Source organism: Neopelma chrysocephalum, unplaced genomic scaffold, assembly GCF_003984885.1.
Source record: "Neopelma chrysocephalum unplaced genomic scaffold, ASM398488v2 Primary Assembly neopelma1_45, whole genome shotgun sequence".
Taxonomy (NCBI): Eukaryota; Metazoa; Chordata; class Aves; order Passeriformes; family Pipridae; genus Neopelma; species Neopelma chrysocephalum.
The window spans coordinates 1,590,829-1,612,981 of NW_020897704.1; the positions used below are offsets into that span (position 1 = coordinate 1,590,829).

General features: G+C 38.3%; 1 protein-coding gene across 1 annotated transcript in view; it reads right to left on the minus strand.

Moving 5' to 3' along the window:
- Positions 1 to 276: 276 nt before the first annotated feature.
- The window catches only part of AASS (aminoadipate-semialdehyde synthase), a 28,890-nt gene continuing 7,013 nt past the window's right edge, over positions 277 to 22,153 (minus strand). The window contains exons 10-24 of the mRNA XM_027679142.1: positions 21,142 to 21,264; positions 20,881 to 20,992; positions 20,313 to 20,372; positions 20,152 to 20,219; positions 17,100 to 17,221; positions 14,182 to 14,311; positions 13,207 to 13,317; positions 11,817 to 11,925; positions 11,245 to 11,385; positions 9,372 to 9,539; positions 7,002 to 7,097; positions 5,077 to 5,192; positions 4,811 to 4,899; positions 4,350 to 4,526; positions 277 to 2,875 (exon numbers count right to left, since the gene is read on the minus strand). Of these exons, the coding sequence (XP_027534943.1) occupies positions 2,757 to 2,875; positions 4,350 to 4,526; positions 4,811 to 4,899; positions 5,077 to 5,192; positions 7,002 to 7,097; positions 9,372 to 9,539; positions 11,245 to 11,385; positions 11,817 to 11,925; positions 13,207 to 13,317; positions 14,182 to 14,311; positions 17,100 to 17,221; positions 20,152 to 20,219; positions 20,313 to 20,372; positions 20,881 to 20,992; positions 21,142 to 21,264 (1,741 nt within the window). The 3' untranslated portion in view covers positions 277 to 2,756. The remainder of the gene's footprint in view (positions 2,876 to 4,349; positions 4,527 to 4,810; positions 4,900 to 5,076; positions 5,193 to 7,001; positions 7,098 to 9,371; positions 9,540 to 11,244; positions 11,386 to 11,816; positions 11,926 to 13,206; positions 13,318 to 14,181; positions 14,312 to 17,099; positions 17,222 to 20,151; positions 20,220 to 20,312; positions 20,373 to 20,880; positions 20,993 to 21,141; positions 21,265 to 22,153) is intronic.

Here is a 22,153-nt window from a genome sequence, read left to right on the forward strand (position 1 = left end):
CAAAACTTACTAAGCAAAATTAATCTACTAAGATTATAACTGAAAATGATGTCTAGATACAGGTATACCTATATATTTATGTATATAATTATATAGATAGGGATGCTTAAACAATCCTTGAAGAATCTTCTCCTGTGTGTCTAGCAAGAAGTATGCCAACGTATTTCATGCACATAGAAAATGTGTAGACACCCTTTCAATATAACCATCTATGTGAAAAACCAAATCCCATTCATGTACATTTCATTGGACTGTAAAGATGACATGACAACAAAACAGAGGATTTCAAATTTATTTTTCAAGCAATCTTGTGTATTAGATACAATTATCTTTCCAATAATATGCAAAGAGAACTGAGAAGTATAATCTTCATACAAAAAGAAGAAGAATAAATTCATTTAAGTCTAAATGTAGAAAACAAAATGCAGCATTACACCGGGAAACAGAAATATACTTCAATACAAAATGTTTCAAAAATAGTAGCAGTGTTTCTTGAAGGAAACACTGTAGTGCTCATTCTTTAGTGCTCTAAAAATATTAGATACTTCTAAAATTCCAATTTTCTTCGCATACTGCATTTCCAAGGCAGAAAAGCAAGTACAGTGCATGCACATATACAGAGTTACAACTCCATGGTTGTGTATTTGGGAGCTAAGGGGGGGATCAGAGAATTCTAAAGTAAAATCCTGGTCTCACCAAGCACTGGGCTGGAAGGGACCAGCAGATACAAGTATAATTTTAACCCTTAGCTGTAGGCCTTTAATCTACATGGAGAAGGAGGAGGCAGCAGAGAGCAGAACATTCATTGCATTCATCCTTAGCCCAGCTGCCTACACCATCCATACAACAGACCAACAGCCTGTAAGGTCAGTAAGAAGTGAAGCAACTTTGTGGAGCCAGGATTTCGTCCAGTATATGCATGGCACTGTTACAGAATTTCATCTGATATATGCATGGCACTTTAACAGAATCCAAATTTGACATTACAAAAGCATTCAATGGTTCAGTATAAAAAGTCTCTTCTCTTTGACAGTAATACTCTGCCCTTCATTCTTCCTTCTCCCTTTGGCTCCTTTCACCTAACTATTGCAGTTGCTACTTCATTGCATCTACACAAAGAAAATCCAAATCCTGAGTAACAAAATTTGGAGATCAAAACTTGAATTATTGTTATGGCTGCTTTTCCTACTGTGCAAAACAACACCTGGAATTCCATCACCTCAGAACTGTAATTACAGCACTATGGTTCTCAGGAGGTAAAAGGCTGTGCTTTTATCAGCAAAGTGCGCTTGTGAGCAAAGTTGAAAGCAGACAGCTTCCAGCATCAGTATTCAGCTTTAGAAAAGGGAAGTTCTAGGCAGCTGCACAGGTACCAGTGCAAATACTATCTGCCCACAGCATTACACCTCACAGACCTAACTGTAAAGTTTAGGCCATGCTTGCATTGCAAGGTGGTGTAGAAATCCCTAAGCAAAAGCCAGAGAAGCAGCCCTGAACTGGAAGGAGGCAACCGCTGCTTTGTTACAGAGAAGCTGCACTTGGGCTAAAGTTCAGTTCTGGACTGATGTGGCTAAACTGCAGCTAGAGGGGGGCTGACATCTATGCAGCACAGCACTCAGCAGCAAGTGAGCTGGCCCACCGGCAAACTCTCATCAGTCTAAAGTGGCACTGTACTGAGTAGTATGCATAGGCTCCCAAATGAATACTTGAAAAGCCTGATAGCAGAAGGGCAGAAACTAACTTAAAAAGTGGCAATTTAAAATTCTAAGCCTACTGCATTTCAAAGCTGCATATACTACACAATCTATTCCCTTTGTAACAGTACTTAACCTGGACAAGGCACACAGTGTAAGTGGAAGGACTAAACATCATTTGGAGCGGCTTCTAACCACATTAACTGTTGTATTTCTGTATTAACTGTAGAATGCCCTTCCTAGCTGCCTAGCTGAATGTTAATGTGCTCTCTCCACAGCACAAGGCAACACGAAACAGCAGGTATTTCAACATATTGCAACCAGCTTCCACTCTGTAACAGGAAAGGGTATGGGGAGGAAGCTTGCTTTAAACTTCCTCCCTCCTCCAATTAATTTAAATTTACACTCATTATAAATGGATTAAAAAAAATATTAAGATCTAGGTTTGAAATATTTAAGAACTGAACATTTTTAAGATTTAACAGGATCTTATTTGCTAGTAGTGCAGAATTTCTAAACTATTTCTTGCATATTGTTATTGTGAAAATATTCAAAAATACTGTTAAAGGGGAAGGAACAATCAGACTTAAAATTTTAAATATCACTTTCATCTCCATTATTCTGAAAAATTTTTACCACATGAACAAGGAAACTTCAGCAATGGAATTCATTAACTAGACTTTTCCACCAAAAGAGAATCCACTAATAGATACTTCTTTCAGCTTAAATTTGTCTTAATAACCCTATACAGTTGGAAGATAAACTATAACGAAAAAAAAAAGAAAAACCAAACCCAACCCTTCCAATATATTTTAGAAAAGATCTATGGAAAGATCTGATCGATGCTGAAACGTGTACATGAAAGCTTATCAATTTTCAGAGGAAAATACCAAAATTCATGAGTATCTACAGTTTCTACGTCAAAGCAGGTTTTATGGAAGGCAACATCTGTGTATGAAACAGCAGGTGCTGCCTTTAGCTGGTTCAAATTGAGATTCTTAAAGGGGCGGCAGAGGTTGGAACCAAAAAAAGCCAAAACCTGATTAAATCCACTGCTTCCAGTTACTGTTTGATAACACTGTGAGTACTGTACATAATGCCTTCTGCCCGAACACGTTCAAGTATTGGTCCATAAACATTCTTCGTCAAGGGTATAACCATGCCTTTGGCAATTATTTCACCTGAAATAAAGGTAGAAAAAACCCAGTGAGTTAGCCTAGAGTTAGGGCTCTACTAGGTTTACTCAGCAAGGCTTTGGTAACTTCCACATGGGGCTTCTGAGGGCAAGATCAGGGCTGCTGTGCTGGACTCGGCCAGGTCCAACCGCAGGGCACAGCTGAGCCCCTCAGCCACAGATGAGGTGCCTCAGGGAAAATGTATTTAAGAAAGAGCAAAACACTGAACAGCAGTGAGGAAAGAAGTGTGAGAAACACCAATGTCAGAGCATGAGGGGGAGGAGGTGCTCCAGATACTGGATCAGAGATTCCCCTGCAGCCTGTGGTGAAGACCCTGCTGGAGCAGAGGAAAAGTAGGAGGAAGGAGCAGCAGAGTGAAGCAGTTATGGACTGATCACAGGTCCCCATTTCGCAGCCCCCTGCACTGCTCAGGAGAGAGGGAAGAAGCTGAGAAGTGAATGGAAATGTGAATTTGAGGGAAAAGGGGCAGGGAGGAAGTTGTTGTTTTAATTTGTCTCTTTTTTTGCATTATCCAAACCTGTTTTAATTGGAAATAAATTTTCTCCCAAGTTGAGCCTGTTTTGCCTATGACAGTACAGAGTAAGTCATCTCTGTCTTCATCTCAGCTTATGAGCTTTTTCATCTTGTTTTCTCCCCATACTGTTGAGAAGGAGGAATGAGAGAGTGGCTGAGTCTGGCAGTCAGTCAAGGGCAACCCAAATGCAAAGATCAATATGCAATTATATAAATTTTCATTTTTTTTCTTTTTGCATATATTTAAACATGCAGATCTATCAATCCTGGCATTAGGTTCTCACACAGCATCAGTACTGTACCAAAAAATAAGGAAAAAAGTTTGGAAGACATCGTGGCATACACGGCTTGAACTTAATTCATAGAGCTGTGAAACTGCAGTTAGGTGAAAAGCATCTAAACCTTAAAAATTTGAGTTGCTGGGACTTTTTAAAATAAGAACAACAAAAAACCCATAGTTTTGCTCATTGCAGTTAGCTAGGAAAAGAGCAATGTTCAAAAGATTAAGTGCAAGCACAGGGAAATAATATTATTTCTTTCAACACAGTAATGACTAGGAAGTTTTCTTGTTTATGTATATACAGCATGATCAGGTAAGTCTCAAATTTTGTCAATCCAGAAACTAGCTAGTTTGTTCAGCACAGGTGTATGTTAACCTGTTTCACTGTGGCATAGTCAATTGTAATTTATCATGCTAAAGGTTTTCTCTACACCAGTTTAAGATTAAATTGCTTAAAATCTTTATGGATTAAGTAGGAAATTAAGAGTTGTCACTGAACAACCAAACATGCAGATTAAAAATTCCTGTAAAGAAGACAGGAAGATTCTGATAAATTTAAAAAAATATATACACATATACACTTCAGAAACACTATATATCTGCTTTCTACAGCAGAAAGATACAGAGGGTTGCAATAGTGTTACTGAAGTCGGAATAGCCACTTACCATCTAGAACCATCTTAGCAGCAATAGCTGTGGGGTATCCTACTGTTTTAGCCATTGCAGAATGTCCTTTGTTATCTCCATAGACAACCAGATCAACAAATTTGTCTTCCAAATGACCAGAAGGATGCCTGAGACCTATTTCATTTCTCATAATAATCATATCTCTCTCTCCAGTACCTAAGAGAAAAGCACACAAACTGTATTTCAGGTACATCAAGATGAGATTCCTGAGGAGTTAAGCACTACACATGCACAGCATTAAGGAGGACAGAATACTAAGATGAAACTAAAAATGTAGCAGGGAAAGAAAAGGATAAATTGGAGAAGTAGAGAACATCAGAATACATTAAAAACCCTAACATGAAGGTTTATTAATGAAGGTGAGCAAACTAATCTAACTACGGCTGATAAAAGATATGGACTTGCTCCACTCAAACACCTGAGAATAATTTCTCACATACCAAAGGGCAACTTCATCTCCATGTGCTTTGCAAGAGCCCCCACAATGGAATCTGCTGCTGGAACTGGTTCATCTCCCAATAAACCTAGCCTGGCAGAAGAAATGAGAAAGGCTTATATCATTGCCTATCAACAGCTCCATCTCAGTTTTATAATTCCCAGCTTGTTCAGCATACCAGTTTAACAGTCTCAACATGAACCAAAATGGCTAGAATTGCAAACATTTTAATTATTTTTAAAACATTAAAAATCACTGGAACATTTTTACCATTCTACTGCCTCCAGCTGACTTTTGTCCTTTTCCAGTTTGTTAAATACAGCTTCTTTAAGAACATGGTGTTCAACAGGAGACTTAATTCCAACCAGTTTGCACATGAGCTCTTTCTGCATAAAAAAAAAAGGTTCATGAAGATATTTGTTCCCACCCCTTTTCAGTCAAGGTTTTGGGAACCCACTGCTCCACTAAGCTCAGTTAAAATTCAGGACTTCTAACAAGACAGGTTATGTGTAAGGGAAAGTGAGAAAGTGTGAAAATCTTAATCACAGCAGGTGAGAATAGGGCCTATCTTTTTGTAAAATGCTTTGTACCCCACCCCTCAGCTGCTTTCCCCTACTTTTTAGTCTTATCTGTTCCTCTGGCAATACAGAAAGAACATAGAAATCTGCATAAATAAGGAACAGTGGGAGGATGTTAGGATGAAAGAGAAAACACCTGGAGACTGCCAGAGTCAGGAATTTAAGGATATGATATCTTTCAGTTAGTCTAGAAATGGGAAATGTCCCTCTCAAAATGAAGGAAACAGACTGATGAGATGAACAAGGCTTTGGCAATCCTGGGGAGTATTACCAAAGAGCTTTCTTAAGATTTTTTTTGCGTATCTGAAGGCCATTACTAAGATGCTAATTATTGCTTCCTTCATTCACAGCAAGACAGATAATAAAGAGACCTATAAGCAAGATATGAAGCAAGCAAGAACTGCAGAGTCTCTTTAGAAGCTCAGGTTGGCCCATCTCTTCTGCTTCCCAGGCAAAGGAGATAAAGGGAAACTACCAAAATGTAAAAACCTTGCTAAGACAATGTTTGCAGTGAGAGTAATGAGTTTATAGTTATTTTCACAGATTACATAACACTGTATACTTATTCACTGAGGATAGAAAGACTAGCCTCAAAATGAATACTAAAATTCAAAGTGGACAAAAATTATCAAAAAAAAAAAAAGGTAATTCTCATATGGCTGTCCAAAAACTCCTTGAATTTGGGAAAATGAGAACCACTGTAAGTTAGTCAGAGACAAGGAAGACTTTGCCCTCTTGACCTTCTGCTTTCTTGGTTCCGAGAACAGTCAAGACATTCTTAACTGGAAATAATGACATCATCAGAAAAATACTGCGTTGTCCTCAGACCATTACACAGCACAAGCTTGGTGTCTTTTTCCAGATTAGTGCTTAAAAAAAGCACAAAGATGAAGACAGATCTGAATTTTGTTCACCTGAGTAATAAACTGTTATTCTCTCAGGGGTTTGCAAAAGGGAAGACAATTTTTCTCAGAAGGCAGACAAACAGACCTGGTAAGTAATAAGCTCTATTTACCCCATATTGAAATATGAAATTCCCTGCTTTCTCCACAGAGCCAATCAAAATGTTGATTGTCAAATGTAACAGCAGCACATCAGAGTCATGCCTTGGCTGCAATAAAGATGAAGGCAACCAAAATTAAGACAGAAAAGCAGCATAACAGAAGACAAAAAAATTGCTTGTATGGAGTTTTAACAGAAAAATAATATTTTAATATACTCCTTTACGCATGATCTCTTATTTCTTGATGCCCTAAAACATACTCTTACACTGAAGATCATGTGCCAGTCCCAATACGGACACTGCAAACTCACAGCACTGAGGGCTAGACTCTGAGTAACAGCAAATTTAAGACAATTCATAAAGACATGGCCATGGTTTTGTCTAGCTAAGTCCTGAAAGCCTCCAATGTCAGAGATTCCAAAGTCTCTCAGGGAACCTGTTCCAGCACTATATTACATTCCTACTGAAGAAAGTTTTTGAATTTCCAGGAACAAAAATCAGAGAAGATCAGGATGCAGTACAAGATTCAAAAACGCTAAGTACATCCAAGCCTAGCAGTAAGAAAACCATGGATAAAATAGAGGAAAGAAGGCAGAGTAATCCGAGTAACTTACCCAGGTTAGAGGTGGTGTGGTGGAGCTTAGCAAAGGGTAAGGATCTGGGTTAATTAATCCTAGTTTTACAAAGCCTCCCATAGTTTTGGAGTATCCCTGGAATAAAAAAACAACATCTTTAAATACAATAAACACTCGAAAATGAGGTATTTCTCCTTCGTTTGATTGTAATGATAGACAAAACCATGGCAGTGTTAAGTGTTATTCTCTTGGCAAGTTAGCCACGAAAACTTGATGCCAGTGGGGTTACCGCCTTTCCCAGGCCCTCTCCACCCCTTCCCTACTTTTCAATACCCTCTTTAATGACTTATTCTGTCATAAATACTTCTGTGGCAAGTACCATTGGTTCCCGAGATCAGAGGGCTCAGCTGGCCAGCATTAGTTCAAAGTCCAGCACATCATTATAGGCAGGGTTGTATCAGCCAGCTGGCCCATAAACAAGCTACCAAATACAGAGAGCCCAATGCTGAACTGTGCTCACCCCAGTCTTACACCACTGTGACTGTGTCACAGATCAAATCAGATATACTGATTTTAAAGATAAGAATCCTGTGTGTTTGTTTCTCTCCTTCAGAAATATCAGAGAGACTACCAGGACAGCAGTAGAATGGTATTTAAAAGGATTTGACAGTAGTGGAATGGTACTGCAAAAGCAGCAATAGGCTGCACAATAAAAGAAGTCTCAATGGCTTTCTGCTTACTTTTGTTTGTATCCCCTTAACACTGCCACACCTCTGCTGCATACCTGAAAACACTTACATGGAAGTGACTAGAAACACTAAAAAAGCAGAATGGTGGAAATAAAGCACTCTGAAAGAGGGCTAATTATAATTAGGAGCCAATTCCACCAGCACTAGGTTATCGGCTCAGGTGGTCTTGCAGTGAGATCCTTCTGTGTGACACCTGTTTTTAAACTGAGTCCATTATCTTTCTAAACCTACTCTTTAAAAGGCACTTTGAGAAGATGATTGCTTCTGAGCTGAATAGATTGCTTCCTGCTCTGCCGAACAGCAGCATGTGCAAAGGGCCAACAATACCTTCTGCCCTGCTCAGCACCACATACTGGGATGCAGGTACCACACAGGTAGAGGTATGGCAAGCTCTTCCACACACCCCTACCAAGATGACCCCAACCCAAAGTGCTGGGCCTGCTTTGGGCATTAAGAAAGCAGCAAAACAACAGAAACAGCACTCTTGCAGCATATTGACAACCACTCGTCATGTCATTCTGACATTTTTGCAGTTCCCTGTGCTAACACTTTTACAAAAGAAGAAAATTTTACCAGGCACCAAATGGAAGACTAGATACTGTCATATTAAGACTCCATTATGAGATAGATGCCTTCCACATATTTTTAGCTTCTGAACAAGAGATTGTATCTAGACCGACAATAAGAGAGCTAGTGCAATTTGTAACTCTTATTCCCCCACACTGGCCTTCTTTTGCTAAGCAAACCTCCCTCCCTCCCAGAAATAAAGAAAAAATCCTGTTGTATTGCAGCGAAGGAATTATGACAGAAAGGACATACACACTCCTCGGGCCATGGACAAATAACAGTAACTTAAACCTTGGCATAAACCGTAATTCCAAAGACATGTTATGACATCCATAAAAGCTTTTTCAAACCTTCAATATGGCTTTAGATTTATTCCTTCATAATGTGTATTGACTGACAATATAATTTTAAAAAAGGAAATCTGAAAGAAAAAAGATTCTGTTTTGATTCTGCTTTATGCACCTAACAAATGAAAGAAAAAGAGTCGATCAGCTAGAAGGCAAATACATTTATCTCTTAACATTTTACTTAGCTGGCCAAAACTATAAAGCTTCTGAAATTCAAGATGCCTAGTTACCTAATGAAAAACTTTCTCAGCTTCACGGAAAACCGTAATTTTCTGTAAGATTTTTACATTATGTTTTTCATGGGAATATAAACAACAAAACTGTAGTTCAAATTTTTATCAAATAAAGAGAATAGATCAGTTCTAAAAACCACTTAAACCATCACATAAATCCACTAGAATTATTTAATTTTTTTAAAATCTTCTATTGATCTGACACCAAATACAGAGCCAGAATAAAAAAACCCACAGATACAGACTATGCAACGCCCACTGACCAGTTGCTTAAAACGAGTAAAATTTTTTTCTGGTTTGCAACAAATACGTGTTAAATACAGCAAGTAAAGCTATATTAAAGAAAATGAGATACGTGCTTTGAGTTATCTCTCAACTGGAATAGTGAAGAGCTCATAAATAGCAAGTGCAGAGCTATAAAAGGCTGAGTTCTAAATACACAGTTTTCTTGAAATTACAACATTCATCTCTTGAGGAAAACAATAATTGCTAATAATAACACCAACAACTTACTTTGTATCTTAAGGTGCCTCTCAACAAAGTGCGAGCTGTCTGAATACCATATGGCTCAGCATATTTTGTACTATCTCTGTTAGGAAAACCTTCGAGATTTAATCCTGGGAAAAAATCCATCGGAGTGACAGAATCCAGTAATGCTCCTCCAGCTGGAATATTGATAATCTAATGTTTTTGAAAGAGTAAATAAGCAAGTGTTAATATACTTAATAATTAATATAATATTAAATAATTACTATAATATTAACAAGAGTAAATAAGCAAGTATTATTTTGGGGCACTCTTATTCAATTTATTTCAGAACACAAAAGATAAAGTATGCTCAAAAATAGAAGAAACATGCTTAGTGTTTCAGGTGCAAACAAAGGCCCAATCTAAATTGTGAAGGGAGACTGCCCCATATGCTCCCTTTGCTTTTTGGTCAAATCATTTATTATTTTGGGGTTTTTTATGCAGGAGGAGAAGGCAGATATAAACAGCATGGTGGGGGGTTGTTTCTTCTCTTTTTAAAGATTAAAATAAAGATAAAAAATTGTTGCCCATGTGTATCTTGAGGCTACAAAGCACAGAGAGAACACTCTATTGAAGGGAAACAAAAAAAGACATTGACTAGGTCTATTATCACTCCCAGCCACAGCCTTGAACCCTGCTTCCTTCAAGCAGCTAATGCCCAGATCTGCTGTGCAGCATCAATGAAAACTCATTTTCTGACTTCTGAGCAAAGGGGCAAGGTATACTTCTAGAAGAAATACTAAAGCAATGAAGCCTGTAGCTATGCCAAAAGATCATCTTGTGTTTGCCAGACAAGACAGGTGTGTGAAAGAATCCTACACAATGGTCAAAGACAGATAAGTATTTAGTGGCAAGGAGAAAAAAATTGCAGAATTTACTGACAAGCTTTCCCAGTGCTCTCATAATGAATCATTCATATGCATGATCTAATTTTTCCTAGCAATAGGAGAACCAGATCAGAATTAAATCAGAAACATTTTCACATTTTCCATGAAACCCTTTCATCTTAAACTTTTAACTATGTGTTTTTACTTTTTAAATAATGATCCAGTGTACAATCCTTGAATTTCTCCTCTCTTACAATAGAGCACCAGAATGTCATGATAAAACATCTCAAAAGATTTCTAAGTTTTGCAGATAAAAGAGTTTAGGTAATCAGCTAAACTTTACAGTGCTTATACAAGGCAGTATTGCAGTAACTACTCTGAGCTAGTAACAGTAGAAACACAGTACTAGAAACAGGAATTGCGACAATGGCTTGCAATAGCTTTGCACAAATCAGTTACAATCTTTCCATAAAACAGATGCAGTGCCATTTGAGAGGTTGCACAAACAGCAAAACAGAGCATATATAAAACACATAAAAAAACACTTCACAAAACCCACTCAGTACTACAGGTTGCACCAAAAGAAAAAGAAATCAAGAATTCTGCTATACACTGCACAATTACAAAATGAAGCCGTTTGGTTTACAAGCATGACTAGACAGAAAAGCAAGTAGAAGGATGCACTCTCACCTTTGTTTCACAGGGCCAAAGACAGGGCAATTAAGTGGCAAAAGCAACACCCAACAGGTCTGGAAGTTGAACCCAGAAAACCAACTCCAATCCAGTGCTTTAGTTACTAGAACACCTTCCCTCCTTGCCATCAGTTTCCACGTAGTAAGTAAGAATTAAGCTGCTAGCAATCAGTCATCATCATGCTCCAAATATGGGACTAAGTCATGCATGCAACTGGCTTAGGCACCTGACTGACACGGGCTTGAAAGCAAATAGCACCTTACAAATCCCAATTCCCTCCTTAGCCCAATACCACCATCTTTGTCTGGCTTTAAATAGAAATATTCACATTATTTCACCTCTCCATCTTTTAAATATGTGGCAGACTGAACTGTATTCAGCAACACTCCTTGTGGACTCCAGCTGAACTTGTATCTCAGAGGATTGTCAGAGTGCTCCGGAGCTGGCAGGCCACCGCAGAAAGAAGTGTAGGATATAACCTGTCAGATTTATCCACAGGAAAGAAACAGTGAAGACAAGACAGACCAAGATGCAAATGGCACAGAGCTACCCTGCAGAATCCCCATTAGTTCTTAAAATTTCTGTTGACATTATCCCCTAAATGGGCCAAATCAGAAGAATCTACAGTGAAAAGGGGAAAACAAAACAATTTCACTGAGCAACAGCGTCAAGCTGTCCCACTGCAGACACTGACTATAAAGGAGAGGAAACCAAAACATACACTGGGGCATGGCCATCTTAGTTGAAAAAGTAAAATGTCCAGCATCTGTCACATATCAGTTACACAATAGTAGCTACCAAATTCCAAACACCAGAAAAAGTAAAATGTCCAGAGTCTGTTACACCTCAGCTGGGGTTAAAAAAGCAACTTTACTAATAGAAATTTGGCAGAACTACCTGCTAAGCTTACCGTAGCACCAACTTCTTTTGCCTTGTCAATGCATTCCATTGCCAACATATGGTCAAGACCAGGATCCAAACCCATTTCACTGACAACTGTAATACCAGCAGCTTCTACACTAAAAATAACAGAAATACAGAGCCGTCAGAATATTCATTATTACTGCCCTTTTATTCCATAAATCTGTCCAACAAAGGCCCAGTGAATCTTCCACACAGTAAATTCTGGGCTCTATCTGCAGTTTGTGGAAAACAAAAAAAACAAAAGTAGATGTTGAAACCTGAACAGTGACAACTGTCTAAGAGCTTTCTAACTTTTGATTCTCTTACTTCACTGCAAGACCTAAGGACTGGTGGAAAAAGAAATTCCCCCCAGTTACTCCACATTCCACATTCTCCTGGACAGTGCTATAATGCAGGAAGGTAGTGCAGCGAGCAGCACAGAGACAGTCCTAATTGTCCTGAAGAGGTCCTGCAGGTGAGAAGGATTGAAAGGCCTACTTTCCCAAATTAAAAGTATTAGGGTTTTCTTTTTTTTTTTCTAATAGTTGCCGACACTCCCAGAGGATCTCACTTATCACCACAAACTGAGGATTTATTTTATTTTATTTTCAAAATCACTTTGTGTTTTGATAAATGAGAAGTGCCTTTTCTTTTTTTTTTTCTGAAAGCATGCCATGACCTCAGCAAGAAGAGGAGGAGGGCCCCTAAATCTCCCTCCTTGTCTGCAACACCGGTTCACTACCTGTCTAGCCTTTTCTGGTTTATCTTTTGTAAAGACACAGCATGTACAGTTCTCATCTCACTTGAATGTGCTTCAGATTTTCTGGTATCATGACTGAGAGGAGCACCTAGATGAAGCTCCATGCCAAAACAACTTCCAAGCACATAGTAAGTAGGACAACAGAAACATTACAATAGTTAGAGCTGTCACCTATTTGAGAATAATACAGTGTGCCTATCCAAAAGAAGGGCATGAAGAAGGAGATTACTGTAGATACAACAAGCCAAGAATGAGTTTTTATTAGGGGAAGGCAAAGGATGACAAACAAGCTTGCTGTTAGAATAGGACAGCCCAGTTGCTCAACTTGAACATCAGATGATCCTGGCAGGTCTGTGGGGAGAGGAAAAGGAACATTAACATGAAATAAGATGATGCATGCAGGAAAGTACATTCCAGTGTTTAGAGCACTAGTATAATGAGGTTGGGGTATGCACTCATTGCTCCTTTCTGCCACATGCACCTTTGGGGAAAGTCCTCCAGCACAGAAAGGAAAGGAGAAAAAACGCAGAAAACACTAATTCACACCAAGCATTGCAGGTGTAACAGACTGCAAAATATTCAGAAAACGCACTAAAAAAAGAAAGCAAAACCAGAGAGATGCTACTGTCACACCTACCTCTCCTGGAGTTCTTTCATAGCTGGTGTTAAGTAGCTGGCTGTTACCAAGTTCACTTTGTTCTCAATACATTTCTTAGCAACAAAAGGATGTGCTGAATAAGGTAGCAAACTACAAATGAAGGAGAATTATGCAACATCAAAATTCAACTAATTACTCATGCTGTCGCTAGAAAGACACTCACAAATGTTTTTTGTATGCCTACAAAAGAGCTCAAGTAATGGCTCAAAAAAAACAGTCATACCCTGAGTAGTTTCATACCTACATAAGTGAAATACTACCCTATCAGGCCAGCATTGTTATATGCACTCAGAACAGGGCACCAAATAGTATGGGAGTCATTCTTGAAACAGCATCTTTTGTCACACTTCTCTGTAAAACACAAATCACTGACCTCTTTCCAAAGCCACCTTCTAAACAGGTATGGCTGCAAAACCACGCCTGTGAAAACTTGCGTTACAAAGCTCTTGGTGAAGTACTTTGTGAAAAGCATGCTCTAGATGGAATGAAAACAACACTCATGACATCCACGGCAAAAGAAATAGAAAGGCAAGGACTATGACGTTATTTCCTTCCCTGTATCAATACCTGGAATTAATTCTTTCTTAATGGGATATTCAGGAGGAATGACCAAGGTGTCAGAATTTTGCCTCCTCTTGTGAACGTGCACATTTGATCCCAGGGACACATATATTTGTGGATGCAACCGGCCCCTCACACAAATGCTTGTGGAAGGGAGTCCACGTAACTAGTGAACACTTCTGAAGAGATGCTGCAGACAAAACCCCTTCTGAAGTCCTGATGCCATGGTACATGAGAAGCCCTGACCAGTTACAACTACTTACATTTACAAATATGACCCCAGTTCTTGGCTATTAAAAAAAAAGTTACTGTATTGATTTAGATCAGTCAACTAGCAGAAAGAAGCAGCATGACTTAGTTTTGAGCCTATCATGTTTTACACAGAATTCTGACCTGATCACGAGGTCATGTTTCTTCACCAGAGAGGACAGCTCTTCCTCACACTTAAGGACATCCATATGAACTGAAGTAACATTGCTGTATTTTTTTGTCAGTTGCTCAAGTTGCTCCTTCATGACAGATACTGTTTTAAAAGCAAAATGCATAAACCATTACCTAAAGATGAAGCTAAGTCCTAAGCACCCATGTATAATTGTGCTATATTTCCCAAAGAAGAACAGTTGCATGGATGTTTTCCTTCACTAACAGTTGAAGAGAAATCAGGCATAAAGCACCTTACTTCCCCTAAATAGTCAATTTTATTATCAATTGCCAGTGTCAAACCAGTTATAACTCAAGAATAAGAATCTACAAGGAATACTTACTCTCAGAAGTAAAGAACCACTCACTGCTAAATTGCGTAATGAGAACAGACTTGCAACTTATTAGCAGCTTTGTTGGAGTACTTGACAAAAGTTTTAGCTGCAGTTTTCCTATCAGCAGACTAAGTCAATACAAATTATTCACACAAAACTAGAAGTTATCTCCCTTCTTTACCACTTTAATGAAATACTGTATTGCACTGACTCTTGAGGGAAGATTGCAGCAGAAAAATTGTATGCCCAATATGTTTTAAAAGTAAACCATGTTTGGATTAGCATCATCCTGCTGAAAACAACCATTTTCAATTAGTGTAACAATTTATCTTGAGGCCTAAAGTATTTTAGGTCACTATGTAGTACATATTTTTGCCTGGTTCTAAAATGGTTACTTCTCTAACCTGGTCAATTAAATTCAGAGGTGAAGTATTCAACCAGTTTTCGATGGTAGCATCTATTTCTGCAAAAGCTCAGACTACTTCACTGAAAAGCAAGAAGCTGATTAGAAGTCCAGGAGGGAAAAAAGCCTAAAGAGGAAAATTTATTTTTCTTTTTCAGGGTCTGCTTGGCTTAAGTGAGACAGGAAAATCTTAACTAGTTTCAAGGTCTAGATGAACATCGAAGTTCAACACAGCTAACTAACAGATTTAGTAAACAAACACATGCTTGGAAAAACTTACTCCATCCCTCATTCTACATAGCCATACATTTATAGATAAATATGGTTTAAAAAGAAATCTTTCAAACACTCCATTTCAATACACTTTAACAGAATTCCTATTTCCAGTGAAGAACAGTTTAATAGTTTAAAGCAAAAACAATTCACATCATTCACCACTTTTAATGTAACAAAGATAGAAGCATTACGCTTTAGCTTAGGTCAAATATGACTAAAAGGCCCAGATTCAATCTGATCAGTTTTAATATTTCCCTATGGCTTAGTCCTACCAATCATGCATATGATAATATTATAACGAAAGGGGATAAATCCAGTCTCCGCCTGCCTTCACTTCCCTACCATTATAAGGAATGCAGAACTGAAAAAGAGATCCACGATAACACAGCCAGTATTTGCCACATCTGACCGGTTTCCTGCCCCAGCTCACCACGGCTGCCAGCACAAAACAGAGGGAACTCAGCCAGGAATAAGGAGTGGCCAAAGAAGGAAGCAGGTGGAGCACAGGGTTATGGAGAATTAAAAGCATCTGTGCCTCTAAGTTAGGGCCTTATTTCCTTATGACCTTTCCACACTCAAGGGGAAATAAAGATTGCCGGACTGTGATTCTCCACACTCTACTAATAAAATTGTGCTGAGAAAAAGTGCTAGGCAAAATCATCCACAAATTCAAACTAAAAGAAGTTGATTACATGAAGGTTTCCCAATTAAGGTTTCCAACACTTGGATTTAAAGTGGTGTAGTCTGACAGTAGGAAACCAAACATGGCACTGTGATGTGCATTTTGTGCTTTCTGCGTCTACTTGCCTGCTGTCAAATATTAAACAAGTAATATCTTTGTGTCTCTTTCCTTCCGAGTGTGAGCTGTAGAAATTGCATGTTTTTAAGCTACCCAGATAAGAGGCACCTGCTATGTTTGCTCAGTGCTTGGCAAAACATATCTTCCAGTTCACCTAGTTTCTCTTCCTGCTACTGTATTGCAGGAACTAGATGTAGCCTCTGTACTGATGAGGGGATGTTCACTCCACATTGCTGTAATCCTCCCCTGTTCACCACCTCAGGCAGTACTGATAACCAGGGTGCAGCTTTCCTAGAGTTCCCTACTTCTTCCTAGTAAATCTTCTCCCAGGGGTTAAAAGTACTGTGGTTATCGCCATGAAGGGTACCAAAAGCAGCCAAGTATGAAAATGGCATGAAGGGAAAAAAACAAACCAAAGCAACAACAAAAATCAACAGAAATATAACTAAGTTTTAAGTGAAACCACTTCCCAGCAAAGTATCTTTCAGGTAATGCAGCCTTTGTTTTAAATCTGAAGTCACAGAATCAGGATAAAGTCATCATTAAGAGTACAGAAAACAGCTACTGAGATCCCCAGCCTGAAACATGCTACAGATAAAACCAAAACAGAGGAATAAAGAAGCAGGCATGTGGGGCTCATGGGAAGGTCAGAGTCTGAAGTTTTACCACCACGGCACTGGTTATAACAACAGCAGAGACTTCACTCATACAGATGTCCACAAAAACATTTTCATCTTCTTGTTGTTTGAGACTGAAAACACAGCCAAACGCCAGCTGACTGACTAGCTACAAAAACAATCCCAAGCCCCAAGCAGGAAAAAATACCTCTAATTTCCCCACAGATTACACATGCAAACAGTAAACTTTTAACATGGCTGTGTAATTTTCAAAATCAATTATATAAACCCAAAATGCTCACAAAGCTACAAAATCCTTTTCTGCTGTGCATAATAACAAAGATTTTCTTTATCTGTTCTCAGAACAGCATCCATTTATTATTTATCAGAAAGGTTCTGCCACATTAGCAGGTTTCAGTAAGACACAATTTTGTAATGAAAATAAACCAATTCTTACTTACCAACTGTGACGCCAATGTTGGAATCTCTAGTGAGATATTCAAGTACAGGGCCAGAAACATAGCCTGATCCGAGCAATAAAACCCTCTTCTTATCACCCATCTTTAGAGACTGAGCCTGTTCCCTAGAAGGTGTTACAGGCAAAATTAAAAACCACACAGAAGGAAACTGTAAGCTGCTAAGGTTAACAGAAGTATGTTTTAGTAAGTCTACAAACCAAGAGCTCTATTCAGACCGAGAGTCAAGTTCCTAATTAACTGATCCAGCACCATTTAGTACTGCTTCCATTCTTCTGCTGCATAACTTCTAATTTCTTTTCTCTAACATAAACATGACCAATTCAACATCTCTGCTGCTTCTTGAATTGTTAGTGGCTGTTCATCAAAATTTTCCTCAGTTGCATCTTTTCCAATGGCCAAATTCCTGTAACCTGATCACGGGAGGACCACCAAGCTGTCTATGTCATGCTGGGCAGTCAGAAAGGGATTTCAGTCTCTGTCTAGCTCCCTTTACATCACAGGTAACTGTTAAAGTATGCAAAACCATTCTGGTGAAAGTATATTTTATGTAAGTTATACTAGGCTCATATTAGTCCATCATAGGAACATGATAGTCAACAGAAGTCAAATAAAAGTTAATGCCCAATTAAGAAATCATCATTGCAGACAAGGACTCAGATTTGAAAACCATCATAGAGTGTTTCAACCAAACTACTAGTACTCTCATAAATAAATTTATGTAGATCTCCTGATGACTTTCAATATAAAATACATTCACATCAGATTTTGCATTTTATTTGCCAATCAGAATAATGTAATGCTGCAGGTGTTTAAATATGCTCTCAGAAACACATAAATTATAGTAGGAAAACACATTTTGGTTGTTCATAATTATTTTTCCTTTTAGCTTAAAACTTTCTAATTTATCTAAATTATTACTATAAATTACTGTAAATTTTTACCTTCATAAAAGTTTTACAGATTTTATTTTTTTTATAGAAAGTCAAGTCATGATTTAATACATTCACAGAAAGTCTTCTAAGCCCATCATAGCCTTTCATATGGCAAACCCAAGGACTTTCCTCCTCCTACTACCTATTCTAATAGAATATCTTCCACAGCTACACACTCATGGGCAGGGCAAGAGAAAAATACTTCTCTACCCTTTAGAGAGCAGAAGTGGTATGCAGCTTGGAGTGTTGATGAATGGAAGGACTTCCTGTATGAAAGTGAGCTGAATTTTGCAATCAAACTTTTCATATTTATTAAAAACTTTTCCAGTGTCTAGAACGAGGTCACACTTGGACCAAATACAGCATGTCTACTCTAGGACAGCCAAAAATGTGAGCTGCCAAATGACTCATCAATTACGGGAACAGAATCTACACATCCAGAAAAGAACATTTCAGATTGTGGCTATTCTCTATATATGAGTTTAAATAATTCATTTATGTTGATCTATGAACAAATAACAGGTCCACACTATTAATGTGATATGCCATTGCAGCTGTGGATGGGAAACCAGTAGGAGTTAAGAAGCAAGTAAAGGTATAAAGATGAAAATGAGTTTGGTAAATCAAAATGCTTCTGCATTCTAGTGGTACCCAAGGCAGTTCAGCTCATACAGTCTGACTGTCCTATGTCTGAAATGCTCATGGACTTGAAAGGGTATTAGCAATTAGTCTAAATAGAGCCCTCAAAAACTGAACTGGACACAGCATCATACTATGTTACAGTAATAACAAGGCACAACATTCCTACAGGCTTTAAACAAGAGCCTATCTCTACTAAACCATCACACCTCAAGCAGTAAAACCCTGCTTTCACTCGCATCATCCCCAAAGTTTGCAAAGTAAAGGAGGGCATTGTTAGCAGGTTCTGCTTTTCCAACACCTAAGTGAACAACACCAGTGAACAAATGAACATCACATACAATATGCAGATCTGCAGAAATATAAAAAATCTACCCACAAAAACCCCCTTTGGAATGAAGTCTCTAGATTCTCAGGGTAGTTTGCACAAGACCAAGCAAGGGATTATAGAGGAAGCAAAAAAATCAGATCATTGCGCTGTGTGAGGAATAAGAAAATTTGCTATTGAGACAGTCTCTTGAGGGGGTGTCTCAAACAGCACATAACAAAAATCACTCCGAACTGAAGCCTCTGAGAAGCAAAAGCATGTTACTTTGTGTGGAAAATGCACCTACAGTACATCATGCACATGTTCATGACCACAAATCTCAAAGTTCCCCATGGAAAGTGGAGAAGTTTGGGATGCAGAAGTCAACATACTATGTTTTCAGTGCATAATGCATGCAGTGCTTATGGTCAGACCAATTTAAGCTCTTATATCATGTACAGTGCAGCTCTCATTGACCATGAACGTGAAGCCAGAGGTACCCACTTATTGTCAAATTAACATTTTTCATAGGTAAATTATAGATGCTTGTTAATAGCAGGGAGCAAGGGGAAGGGAAGGGATATCCATGTTGTTTATGTTTTTGTTAGCTTAATCCACTCAATGCTACCACTGGCAGATAACTACTGAGACAGAGTTTGGACGAAGTGGTAGCTAAAGTTGTAGCTGCAGGAATACAATGAAAATCTGAGAGTCTCACAGAATTTCCTGAGTACATTCAGTCACAGAACAACACTACACAGCACAGCACTTGAGCCATACAAGATGTAACTGGATTCAAGGTATATTTAAGAGCCTTTTGCTTTCAGCCATTCCTTTCAAATGATTGTATGTTACATCCATTTCAAAAGGACGAGTTACAGAGTAATACTGGCATGTGGCTGTTTTCTGCCTCTCTCTGGTAAAAAAGTTTTCATAACTCAAGAGAGAGAAAAATGATAATTTTCTCAGCTTTAATATAAGTTATCAACATATGTTAATGATTTAGGCAATGTGCAAGAAGAAATAGGGAAATCATCAAGCATCAGATTTAGACAGTGCAATATAGATGCATTCCACTTAAACACAAGAGTAAATAAATACAAAAGGGGAGACAGAATGCAGAGAAGGGGGTGAGTGTTAAAAAGCTATACATTACCTGCTCTCTCTCAGTTTCTGGATATATTGATACTTAGGTGTCAGTGAGCCATTGGATGCAATCACTGCCTGAAAGTATATGAAACAAATTTTGAGGGGTTTATGTATCTATGTATTTCAAAGCAGAAGAAGACGAGAAGAGTGCCAAATTGAAAAACTTACATCTCGAACAACAGGTGAGTAATTCTGTTTTTCAAGAGGTTCTGAGCCTTCTGATAACAGCTGTGGAGATAAGTTATTTCAAATCAGGTCATTTATTACACATTATATTTTCAAAGTAAAACATCAAGACTTCAATCAACATTTAAATGCATGCAACAATACCAATATCTTATAAATTTGAAATTCTTCTGGCCGTACTCATGTCACTTGACTTTTAGGAAAATACAGGAATTCAAACACCATTCTGTAAGTGAATGTTGAGTGCCCAAGAAAATCAGATTTAGACATTTACTGCAGGGTCCAGAAGCAATGAACTACCTGCCAGAGTCTGTTTCCTGCCTACAGAAAGTGTTCTTGACAAATCCCTAAGACATCCAGGTCATTAATGTGTCGTTCATATTGTGTTTGAAAGGATTGACTTCAAAACCTTTTTTTTTTTTTTGAAGTATACAGTCAGTTATGTTCTACAGCAGATTCCTTTTGAATGTATACAGGAGACCAGAAAAGCAACAAACAGTCAGACCAAAGTCCAAGTCTTTACCTTCTCGTTGGACACATAAGACCTTACCATCTCTTCAATATATGGGAAAAGCATATCGCCAAAGTACTCTGTTGCTTCTATAGGAAGCTGAGCTGGCAGATTATCAATGGAACACATCAGAATCCCTGAGCCTTCAACACTGAAAGAGAGAACACAGCTCTTCTAAACTACTTCTCAGTACCTGAAAGGTACCACCTTTCAGAAGTGTCCTAAGCACGTGATTTTTCAATATAATGTTTCACTGTACAAATTACATTGGAAAGCAATAAAAAGTAAGGGCTCTCCCACCTGTCATGAGTAATATGCTGGTCAGCATCATACATACAAAATGGATTATCAATTGTTGTACACTCCGTCATAAATTCTATAGATCCTCCAGTGTCTGCTGAAATGTCACATATTGCCAGAAGTCTAAGTGATTAAACAAAAAAGACAATGGAATACAGCATTATACAAATTACTAAGAAAGATAAGTATAAAAGGCCACAAGTGAGCAGGAAATAAAAGAAATGTGAGAAAACGTATCTGACTTGTAGCTTCATTCATCTTAACCAATTTAGAAGTCAACAAAACACAAACAATGATATCTGGAAATGTAACGGAAATCTGGCCCTACTGTAGTCATCAGATTTGCATTCACATCAACAGCACTCATATTTCATGTGTAACTTCTCAAAGACTGGGAGAATCTGTTCATCCACCATTTTTTCTCTCTACTCCATGTGCTGCCAACACTTCTCATTCGTTATCCATCTGCCAAATCCCTCGAGCTGTCTCTGAGAAAGAAAGGTGTCAAGAGTGGGCAGACAAGAGACAAAGACCTGATTCCTCACCAGAATACATTTATATGTCCTCCCCAATTCCATGACTGAGTCAGTCTCCCAGAGAACTATTACACAGGGCTATAAGACAAAGGGTGGCTCCCACCCCCAATGAAAGGAGACTGATCCTTGATTTGCACCCCACACTCCAGTCTTAAAGCTGTTCAGGCTTGTGAACATTTCCACTATCTGCTGCAGAAACAAGAGGTGTTAAGGAACAGCTAATTGGACTTGTACAAGCTAAATGACATGGTAGGAAGAACTTTCCCAAAAACTCTGCTCAGGCAGAGAAACTTCTAGTAATATTGGAGCAGTAGGTACATTCCCAGATACCACACTGTTTATATTGGATTATGTATGTGGATCAAGGGCAGAACTTCTGCAGAAAGACAGCTGATGCCTGTGAATCATTTGTACTATGATGCTTTCAAAAATAATAATAATAATAATAATAATAATAATAATAATAATAATAATAA